Source organism: Sylvia atricapilla, chromosome 1 (assembly GCF_009819655.1).
Source record: "Sylvia atricapilla isolate bSylAtr1 chromosome 1, bSylAtr1.pri, whole genome shotgun sequence".
Taxonomy (NCBI): domain Eukaryota; kingdom Metazoa; phylum Chordata; class Aves; order Passeriformes; family Sylviidae; genus Sylvia; species Sylvia atricapilla.
Window position 1 is genome coordinate 16791124 of NC_089140.1, and position 12131 is coordinate 16803254.

At 37.8% G+C, this 12131-nt stretch overlaps 1 protein-coding gene across 1 annotated transcript in view; it reads right to left on the reverse strand.

Annotated features, from left to right (window-relative positions):
- Positions 1-8621: 8621 nt before the first annotated feature.
- The window catches only part of LOC136359391 (myosin-IIIa-like), a 39376-nt gene continuing 35866 nt past the window's right edge, over positions 8622-12131 (reverse strand). The window contains exons 5-6 of the mRNA XM_066315996.1: positions 10013-10089; positions 8622-8771 (exon numbers count right to left, since the gene is read on the reverse strand). Coding sequence (XP_066172093.1) covers positions 8622-8771; positions 10013-10089 — 227 coding nt within the window. The remainder of the gene's footprint in view (positions 8772-10012; positions 10090-12131) is intronic.

A 12131-nucleotide genomic window follows, 5' to 3' on the forward strand; every position in this document is an offset into this window, starting at 1 on the left:
CAGCTGACATTATGAGAACACTAGTGCTTGTTGGACCAGATTATATTCTCCGTTCTCCAGAGTACATGAGAGTGGCAGATTTGCAGAACACAATATTTTTCCACTTTGCTGTCAAAGGGCACAGACCCCTCAAGGGCAGTTATACTGCTTCATTCCAACCACTTGAAAAACATCCACATCAGTGCTGTTGACATCAGTGCTGAAGTTTCATTAAGATCATGCACATAGACATTATGAACTGAAATAACCACGTATCTCTGTTCTGCACAAAAATACATTGGGGGCATTGGATTTTACAAGCATGCCCAACAAGCAATTCAGGCAGCTAAAGGGCAGAAACATCAATGCAGTAAGGACAAGAAAATAAGTCAAGGCAGCATTGTTTCTGTGCATTCTCTTTCACGCCAGTGCTCCCCTCCCCCATTTATCTTTCAAGATTCAGTTAAATCAAAATGAGGCAACCACAGCTTTTCTTCTTCAAATTGTCAGAATGTATTTTAAAGATTTCTGATAGTTCCAAAAATACCATGAAAAGGAAAGTGTGACTCATGATGCCCTGCTGAACTCTCTGCCTAAACTGGTTGGAGAATCATCTACAGACTAAGAAGTGACAGGAAAAGGGCTGGCCTTAGTCTGAGTGTAAAGAAGAAACTAAAAATAATGAAGTTTTTGTAAGGTGAAGGTGGAAATGGCTGTACACTTCCCAGCAGTTACAAACAGCAGTAAAATGACAAAGAAGCAACACAGACAAACGTCTGTCATTACTGGTGATCCTATTTCTCTGGAGGCAATTGCACTATTAATTCATACTTAAAATCAAAATCTTTTCTTCACAGATACATCTTGTGAAATCTGCTTAAATAAAACTACAGTCTGCTATCTATGAAGAATCTGTACCTGACTTCAGAAAGTGTAAGACTTCAGAAATAAGCCTCCAGCTGCATCTGCACAATGCTTAGCAGAAAAACCTGTGCTCGCCTCTGTATTTAAATGATTGACAGCACTGAGACTACAGGCTGCAGTCTCAGGGAGCTGTGCTGCAGCTTATGCAATGTTTCTGAGAGCACACTGTTGCTCTGCAGAGCTATGGGGCTTTTGATTCAGAAGTGTCCTGTGCCCAACTCTGCACAATCTGTTTGACAAAACTTGTGCTGCTTTTCCAGGACTTGAAAACAAAGCAGATTATTATTCCTTCACAACAGCCTCAAGAAACAGCTGTATCCCTGACAAATTTCAGGGGGAAGTATGCATTCTTAACTGAGCAAAAGGAGACCTCTAAAAGGACTCTTTGGGATTAGTTTGCCATGAGTCAGGCCCACACACTGCGCTCACAGCCACATTGAGACAATAAAGGAGAAGCTCCATGGGTATGAAATGTCCCACCTTCAGGAGAAATGAGTTGCTGAGCAAGTAGACTGGCAGAACAGTAAAGTATCACTTGCAGAGCATTTCTCCTGAGGAGTTCTGAATGCAGGAAGAACATTTCCCTCCTCCTTTCTTCATTCAGGCACTGCTGTTGTCCATTGTGTTATATAGAAGAACATTATTCAGATACAGAGATGTGTATTAGCAATGGGACTGGACATCTGCTTATTCTATCTGTCTTTGCTCCCAGAACTCCCTATTGCTTCTACAGTCTGAGAGAAGTTTGCAGCACAGCCAGCCTATGTAGGAGTGTCCTCAATGCAGAAACACACACTTGGTATTACGAAGCCCAGACTGAGTTCCAGGAGAGCAAGAATAAAGGAATCAAAGATTGAACTGGAACGCCAAAGCCTCCCATTTAAGCCACTACTCCCATCCAGATGTCATCTGGAGGCCTTGACCAAGACAGCACTGGAATGTGTGTACTATCTTGTACTGCTTCTCATACTGTCTTTGTCAAGCCAATATGGTGATCTCCCACCCTCTCCTACAGCCTGCCCTGCAGAGCTGAGCTTGAGGGATTGCTGTCAGCTGCTTTCCACTGGCAGGATGAGTCAGAGAGGCTGGGATACAGTGAGCACCCAGAAAATGGGTGACACAAGGCTGTGCAATCAGGGAAAGTCACAAAAGGAAGCTTTTAATCGGGGTCAATAAATTAACAACCACCTTTCTGCATGTTGTGCATGAACTTCTAAGAAATGATCTTCTTGGCCTTTCCAAACAGTTAAAAAGAACAACTGTTTGGTGTTGTGTTACTGATTTCAGTACAAACCCTCTATGGCAAATATAAGAGGACAAACTCCTAAAAAAATATTTCAGCTCATCCAAAACTTTGCATCATTTTGCAGTAGGTCTCTTTCCCATAATTATTCAGAGAGTATATAAAGATGACTCTTAATCTGGGACCAGAGTAATTTGCTGAAATCTAGGTGCACTGAATATCCCTCATATGTACAGCTCATTCTGGAATGACTCACAATTCCCGGGAAATACACAATGTACTAATCATTGCATATTTCTACAGAGATTATTGTAAAAGCAGTCAAGAAGAAGACAGCCAAACAATTCAAGATAAAAGTCTTATAAGCCTGACTGTCAGGTGTAGATGCGACAGTTCTGAAGGTTGTTTCAAAGACAGCTATTTCTGTGCAGAGTAAAATTCTTTACAATGCAGGGATTTTTTCCCTCTTTTGGCCTAGGAAGAAGTATATTTTTAGAACTGTTTTGGGGTATATGCTGCAGTGCTCATTTTTAATAACTATTTTCATCACTAATTATAAATTTTAACAGCTACACTGCTATACTGAAAGCCTTTGTCAAGCTCAGGGCCCCTGTCCTAAAATTGACTCTTCTCACAAAAAAACCCACCAAAATTAATTGCACTTAGTATGCAATCTTGTCTGCTTCACCTCTTCTCTAACCTGAATTTATCCCATATAGTATATCTCATATAGCATATTTGATTTATAGCTCATATGTCATTCCCAGCAGCAGATTTTAAAGATGTTACAGTCAGGATGTTATGGGAAAATGTTAACATATCAAGGGATATTATCTCCTACTATTCCCATTGTCATTTCAGCCTGAGTTCTGATCTAGGAAAAGTTAAGTTGTAAATAGATATTTTAAACATAAAAAAAATGATGATTTTAGAGAAGAATGTAATGCATTTGCTCAAAGTAAAAAAGTGGCATTTTTAATGAAGTTCATTGCTAGTATTCATGCTTTTTTGAGTCTTCAGTAGCACAAGATATTCCAGTGATAGAACACAGCTCAAAGGCTACTGAAAAACTACTATTATCTTCTATCACTTCGATTATATCTGGAGCCAGGCTGTGGCATATTGCCATTTAAAGTTTTATCAGTGTTAATTGAGATTTTTCTGGTTAGTCAGGTGTTTCGTGGGCTCTCCTCCTCTTGTTTCTCTTCTTTCCATCTCTTGAGAGGATGCAGTATAATGCAGAACCTAAACCTTGGCTCCTCTTCACTAGAATAACAACACTGGGAATGTTCTGAGGGCCCTCATGACTCAGTGACTCCTCAGTGTTAGAAAATGAAAATGAGAACCTCAGGAACAATGGTGCCAATGGGAGAGACTTCAGGGTGGCTCCACTCTGTGCTTAGAGATTACACATCCTTCCTGAGCACACAGAGTGCACAAAGATGGGATCTGAGAGTAAAGCCCTCTGCAAAAAAACCCTGAGAATGTGAAATAATGTTATGAGATTTTCCTTTTGAACTGCATCAACTGCACATTCAGCAAACAGCGAGGTAAGATCACAAGCACATCAACAGACTGCTGCTGAAGAAAACAGTCAGAACCAAATTACACCTCAGCCCAATGGGCTAAGAAAGGTGACTTAATTTTGAGTGAAAACAGAAATAGTGCAGACAATAAAACCTAGTGGCTGAACCTCAGCTATTATTTTTTTTTTCTTTTGAAATACAAAACTGCAACTAATGAAGTAAAATTTGATGAGGAGAGTAAACACATACAGAGAAGATAACTGAATTTCTAACTTTCAGCTTTAACTCAACATTACCAAATTTATTGACTTTATATTCCAATGCCCATTTATACAACACAATACAGGTAGCAGAATTTCTTCTCTCAGTGGAAGAAAAAGATCTTTAATCCCTTAAATCACCTGCCTCCCACTGTCCCTCCCATTGTCAAGGAGGAGACTTATTCCTTCAAATTAGGGACTCAGAGAGTGTAAGCTAAAGATCAGGAAGAAATTTTACAAGGAAAGTTGCCAGCAAACTGGTGCAAGTTCAGAAATTTCACAGTAGGACCCTAACACATCAGTGTAAAAAGAGTGCCAGAATAGCATGAACAAGAAAAGAGCAGCTCTTCCAGGGGACTTGCCACTATACAGCCTATGTCTTGACTCTAAATCAGATTTACATGGTACTTCTGTACAGACACTGCTTTTAACACCATTTGCTTTGTGCAGATTAAAGGTCAGAAGATACATATGATTAGTAATAAAAGACTTTTAAAAAAGCATGACTACTGAATTTAAAGATCTTTGTATAATCTCTTACTTTCACAGCAGAAAAAAACACAAATGCTGTTCTGTAGTCAGTCTTACAGCATATTTCACAAAATTCCACAATCACAGAAACATTTAGGTTGGAAATACTACTTGCTTATATTTTAAACTGCTAAATTGGTTATGCTCATGCTAAATATGGGCTATGCTCAGTTTAACCATGTCATTAAAATTACATTCTGAATTAAAAAGTACAATTTTTGCACAGCTTTGGATAAGATATTATTATTGTTATTATTATTTCGAAATAGAAAATTCTGTTTTCCTTTGGGAAATTTGACATAAAAGTTATAATTGATCAACTATAAAAGCATAGGTAACTTCATGACATAGCAATATATTCCCTTAAATTCTAGTTCTCATGAAGAGCCATCAGCTTATAAAACACAGTCTAAACAGGACAGAGAAAATACCAGTAGATCATCCAGTTCTTGTGCCACTTGACTGCTCTATGCACATGATAATTGGGCCACTTTCTTTATGTTTGTATTGTAGAGAAAGCAAAAAAAGTTCATGTGGTTTGCTTTAGGCAGAGTTTACATGAAAAAAAAAATAAAGGATTTGGAAAAAAAGGAATATGAAAACAAACGTGAGTTCTCTAAAATGGATTAAAAAAGTCACAATATCTAATTGACTGGAGGCTTGAATTTTTTCCAAAATTATTTAGGCTTTAAAAGGACTGATATCACAACTATTAACTGTATTTCAATTCATATAACCTAGTGGTTTGGATTTATTTTACCACATATAATTTCCCTGTGTTTTATAAATAAATGCTATTTAAAGTCTGGATTATGTTGCTGGTTTAGTGCTCAGCACAGACATCTAATAAGCTTATTTGAATTCAAGAATCTTTCTGGATTAAGCAAATGTCAAGTGTGCAATATATAGAGTGTATAAATCCAGGCTGAATCTTAAATTTAGAGCCAAATGCATAGTTTTATACTGAGATGTCATAAAAGAGAAAGCACTACTCCTCACCTATCGAGTTAAAGTTGAAAAACCTTCAATATCATAATTATTTAGTAATATATTTTTACTATTATCTTCAAACATAGAGTAAATAGAAAATTCTCCAGAACCAGAACTGAAGACTGCTGTATATATTGTTACTATAAATGTGTGAAAATGTGTGAAAGGAAATAAGGCAGATTTTAACAAGCTTTTTCCACCTGGATGACAATGCAAAAATGTCTTTTAAATTCCATGTTCCTTAAAAAAAAAAAAAAAAAAAAAGAATTATGCTTTTCCTTGAAGCAGGAGCAGTCACACCAGTAGTACTAAAATACTAATCTACAACATTTCACATCTGATACATGATTGTACTGTGTGGAGTTTTTCAATTGTAAAACTGAGCCACGACATTTTCAAGTATTTTAAATAAAAGCCATCAGGTGTTAAGTGATTTGTTCAGAATAAATATCACTTAGATACTAGTGGAATAAAGAAAGTATCTATTCAAGAAAGCATAAGATTTGAAGTTTGCAAAACATAGTCTGCTAGGACTATCACTTGTTCCAGTCAGAAACATCCAATTCAGGATGCAGGAATCTGACTAGCTACTTTTAGCACACTTGCTCAAACTAAACATTAGCTGACCATGCAAATGTAAAAGAATGCCAAATATTAATTTCACCAAACCTTAGCTTTCTAAAACCTAGGGTCTAAGATTATGTCTTGAGTCATAGAAGAAAGGAGAGACAGTTCTAAAGATTGTTTCATCCCACATGTGAATCATGATGTCTCTCTCCTTTCATTGGTTGTACAGGGGACCCCAAATATTAAGCATTCTAATTTTTTGCCAGCTAAAGTTATAAGGTGCTATAACTCTGAGTGCTAGTCATTCTCAAACAGTGGAAGTATCAAGATTGATGAGCTTGTCTACTTTTTAGCTACTTTTACCTTGCCTTTTCAGTGACTCCCATTTGTTGATGAACATCAATAAATTCCATGAGTTGCCTTTGTAGCACGTTCTCTTTTCCTTCAATTTGCTTAATAAAATCATGCTGCAAAAGAGTAGATACTGTTGGACGCTTCTCATAATCTTTAGTCAAGCACCTGTGCTGGCAGAAAAAAACATATGATCATCGAGGATTCACAGTTAAATTTTGAAATTCTAGTCTGGAGTTCATTCATTTATACCTCCATAATAAATACATTCATCTTAATAAAAAAAATCCTGATATGACTTCACAAAATTGATGAGTCCAAAAAGTTAAATTATTGCGTCTTAAAACTAAAAATTCTTTAACTTAAAAAATGTCAAGGCTGTTGAAATGTTTTAAATACAGAACCTCACCTGGAAGTCAAACTGGATTTACAAACTAGCCTTTTAAGGAAGAATATTAGTTGCAACACCTTTCCACAAAATATATTTTACACATGACATTTACACATTCCATATTCAACCGGAGTGGTCTCAGTTGTTACTCACTTGTTAATGAAGTCATTGAATTCAGGTGACCACAGTTCAGGCTGCTGTAGCGTTGGAGGAGGATTCCTGCAAAGGTCAGTGTGGTGATAAGTTAATAAGCTCCTCACTTGACAAAAACAATGTGTGAAAGCAGGCTGAGTAATGAGTTTTAGAAGGCCACCGAAAAAAGATATTGATTTCCACTGGTAAAAGGAGCATGGGTAGATGATGCAATGCCTCACTGGTTCTCCTACTTTACATAACTAATAAGGAGAAATAGCATTGAGATGATCTAACAAGTTTAGCTAAGAATCACTGTGATTTTTTCAATCAAATCAATAAAAGGAAATTAAACTAACAACCCATTAATCACTATTCACTTGTAATGGCAAGTTCTTTTTTCAAGCCTGAAACAATATACTTTCTTAGGAGAAATTTTAAAAAGAAATTCTATTTTTAGTTTTCTCAGAAGGACTGAATTAATCAACTTGCTGAATAAAGTGTCCAAAGGAATTGGTTCTTTATTAATTATTCCTCACTCATCAGAAGACAATCAGAAGTGAAGGTCTAAATACAGATCTACTCTAAATGGATATACTGCTTTCTTTTCTATTGTTAGAGCTGTTTACTCTAGGTGTTAATTTAGTTGAAATGGTCTTTCTTCCATTCAGAGATGCCATTTTCACTGAATATGGTCATGAAGACAAAAGGAATGACCAGCCAATAGAGGAGGTGACTTCCTGTCTCTTTTCAATCAACCATAACTGCTTTTCTTTAGGTGCTGCTTAATGTTTACTCTACCCATCTCAGGTTTTACTTAATGGAATGAAAGGTTACTGATCTCATATTTGCTCCAGGGCAGAAAGGTGCCCAGTACTTGTAAGACTATAAGCCAGAAGCTTTTTTAAAGTCCTAGCTGCAGTGACTGACCACAATAGTTCGCAACTGCTTTTTCCATAGCAAGCAAAGGTAGGAAGAGCATTCATACTCTGTTTAAGTGCCAAGTCAGCCAAGATTTCTTAAACCTATAGGTAATTTAAACTAATTTGGGTGCCTCGTAAGCACTTACATATGTTATGTGTGCTCAACTGTTGTGGTATTGCTCCTGTTCTTAGGGTAAAATCCACAAACTACTACTGTATGATTATTACCTACAGAATTGGAGATTGATGTTCTTTGAAATACTGTAAGTGGCACTTCGGGTACCTATATTTTCAGCTTCAAAGCAAAAAAACACAAAAGAAATTGCTATTTGCACTGCCCACGGACAACAACATTGGAACTGCCAGAAGCATTACATGCTAATGAAAAGCTGAATGAGGGAACAACCTTTGCTTCAAAGGATAGAAGATAACTCCTGAAGACAAATATGGGACCTGTTCACCATAGTGGCATATTCAGACTCTGTATTCCTGTCATGTGTCATTCTTTGTAACACAATATACGAGAGCCAAGTAAATCCTGTGTTCATGTGGCAGAGCTCGCTCAGGAGAAGGCCCTGTGATTTATTCTCAAATGCAGCTACAGTCAGCTCTGAATTTCTCAATGAGCAAACACGGTTAAAGCAGAGCCTGCAGAAAATACAGATGGGCAAAGTATTTTTAATCTATCTCCTAGTATAGGTAATACAAAGAAAGTCCGCAAACCTATATGGTCTAAGTTTGAAGAAATCAATAGTTTAGGAAAAGGTTCATTCTAACCCGTCAACAAATAAATACATCAAAATATTACCTTGGTATTTTGAAGAGTGCCCTCATGGGGTGCAAATCAGCAAGGGGTGGATCTCCATCTCCCAACTCTATTGCAGTAATACCCAGTGACCATGCATCACATCTAGCATCATAGGAGCTGTCTAGCTGCTGCTCACAGGCAATCACCTGTTGGAATAACAGACTGGGATGGTTAAATGTCCACATTTGAGAGCACACCCACAGTTGGAGGAATCTCTTACAGAATATTCAGTTAAATAAACAGATAGGCACACATTTTGAAAGCTAAAGCATACATCCAATTGCCAAAAAATCTCCAATGTTTAAACTAGAGAAAGCAAGTGTCCATGAACACCACAGTCTCTGACCAGATGTTTTCTGATTAGAAGAACAGGTACAAATCCATGGCTTTTTCAGCCAAAGGTGATAAACTGCATCCCACAACAGAGGAAGCAGAAGGAAACTCAGCAACCCTACAACTCTTTATATGGATTATTCCTGCTAAGTGATTATTGTAACTATACTGCTCTCTTTCTGAAGTGAAACAATCAGGAATGCAGAAGCTGAATTCACTATCTCTAACTGTGTCCTTATTCAATAAAATCAGTCAATTCTGATCATGTGGATCTGGAAAAAGTTCATTAGATCACAGCGAAGTATTTACCTTCATTACATTTCAGCTCATCCATAACGCTGGATGAATCTAGAATTTGTCATCCCATTAACTGCAGATCTAAACATGTATGCCATTAGTTATATGGCTAGACCTCTGTGTATGAACAGAATGTGTTGATGAAAATAAATATGTACAAACAGAGTAGTTTCATGCGCTATAAACAGATATACTTTCATGTGTTTGTGTGAACACCAATACTCTAAGTAAATAAGGCATATTTATACGGAAATATTTTTCCTGTCTCAGCATAAAATGCATCTTTATATGCTTCAATTTCAGTCTGGAAAAATCTCCACAGAATCATAGTGCATCTTCTTAATTCATAATAACCTTTTCCATTTCTTGCTGCAGCAAGTATGGATATATAGTATTTAAAACTTTCCAGGTGTGGAAGTCAAAAAACAAACGCTGGACTCCCTCCATCCATGGGATATATCTGTAGTTTCAGAGCTTGAAAGGCTGGAAAGTATCAATAGTTGATTCCATATATTCTATAACCTTCAACATTTTAGTAAGCATTTCAGTATCTTGCTCCCTGTCTCTAATCTTGTAATTTCAAAAATCAACCTCATTTTAACTTAATTCTTGCAAACGTGTAAGACAGAAAGGTTTAAAACACTTTTTAAAGGATATTACTGTTTCATCTGGTGAAAGGACCAGGAAGAAAGACACAGAGCAGAAATGCAGAATAGAGCAGCTCGAGTACCAGTGACAAAATGTTTTGAAACCAGACCTCTGGAGCCATCCAGAACGGGGTGCCCACGGAGGTGTTCCGACGGAGGCGAGTGCTGGTCAGCTGAGCAGACACACCTGGAAGAATGAGGGGAAGCTATCATCAGAGCAGTGGCTGTTCCCATCCAAAGCAGCCCTTCTGAAGGGTGACATCCTTGTCTCGTCATGCTACAGCTTCCTGCGCAGGTGGATCTCAAATACACCTTTCCAGTTCTCTGGAAAGAGAGGCCCAGTCCTGAAAGGTTCTCCACATCCTTGTTTCCAGTGGCTTCAGCAGGACCGGGACTTAGTCCCAAATAAGCATTTGATTAGTAATCTGACTCCATATATTTTGACTGGTTAATTAAAGGTTTTCTATATCCCGTTTCAAGAGAGCAGTAAAACACCTTAGGGAGGGTGGAAAAGTACTGTACCTTCCACAGCTTCTAATGCTCAGTACTGACACTAACCCTCTCTTTCATTTTATACATATATATACATATATATGTATTCACATATATATATTTCATGTTAACATTAAAAAATATACCTATTCTCATCTGTTAACTGCTCTGCCATAAAAAAGAAACAGCAAAACAGTGAAACCTCAAAAATTCTTACAAAAGCAGAAGTCTCTCCATGCTCAAAGCACATTCTCAAAGCAACAATCCTGTAAATCAGCTTTGCAATCTGAGCTGTAGTTTATGGAATTAACTATTTCAGGCCAAGAGTTGGAAAGCGAACTCTGAATTTCAAAGATTTCTTGCAGTTTTGAGTTAAAAGACACTGAAATATTAGAAATTCAAGTGGTCTACAGCACAATTCTGAGCAGCCTGCCACAAATTTCCTTCCTTAAAAAACAAGAGTGTACAAGTTGGAAATAGCTCTAGTGCATGCAAAGGGGATGGTACAACACATGGAAAAAAGCAGCCACTCAGCCAGCATGCCCTAAACTATTATGGATTTATGAGTCACAAATAACAGTGAAGTCCACACATGGAGAAAAACAGCCCTTCAGCTAGCAAGTCCTAAACTATTATGGATTTGAGTAATAGCCGACACTGAGGTCCACCACAGGCGTATTCTGAAGAGCTGATGCCATGGATAGCCAGAAAGGTCCTGTGCTCCAAATATACATGCTCCAGCCTCGGTCTGACTGACACTGGAGCTCACCAATTTTGCCTTCCTACATACAACTGCTTTTTCTTTAAAACATAAAAAGACTCCATTTCATTGTTCTGAAACACATGAGCTCCAGTGAGCAGCACTGTCCAGTTTCAACTCTGGTCTGAAAATGCTTGACCTTCTCTTCCTGAAAAGCCTGTAGACAGTTCATACCAAGAGTGATTCAAATTAACTATCCAATGGGAATAATAACTAAACCCCTGTCTGGGTAGGGTTTGATTGTTTTGGGGTTTTTTTTCGGTGTAAGTAAGAAACCAGAGAGCTTGATCTGTTTTTTCCCTCTAAAGCTATGTGTTCAGCTCTGATTCACTTAATACCTACATTTGGCTCTCAGAGAAATCTACGCAAACCTCTGAAAATAGACTGCAAGGAATACCCTGCCTGTTCATTTGAGATAAATGCAACCAGTGTGGCTGCCTCTCTCTAGTCTAAACCAGCCTTGAGAAAGCCCTGTCTTTTTCTCTCTTTATGTCTGCAGAAAGTCCAATACACAGTGTTATGCATCATGGAAAGCAGGACAGTGTAAGTCTTAGCACAAAGTCCATCAATCCTACTTCAACTCAGCAAAGCAAGGGCTTTGTTTTTGCCATCTCAAGGAGTTGTCTGAGGTCCAGCTTCCGGCTCACAGAGTCTGGGGCTGTTCTGAGCTCTCAGAAAAACATGTCATTTAGTAAGCACACATCACCTCAGCTCTGAAACCACTGCAGGGATGCCAACAGACATTATTATGTGAGATCCTTAGTTTCAGAGGGAGCTGAGGATACTCTCCCTTCCTCCATGTTTTAGGAGTCCCCTGTGCAAAGCTCTTTTTTTGCAGTCTTAGACAAGGAAATGAGATTCAGATCTGCAGGGAAAGAAAGGCGCTGACTATATTTTTATGATTCCAGTGTCAGATTTTATAAAAAATCATAACTTTCTGTAGAGATAAGGAACAAAATATAAAAGGTACATTAATG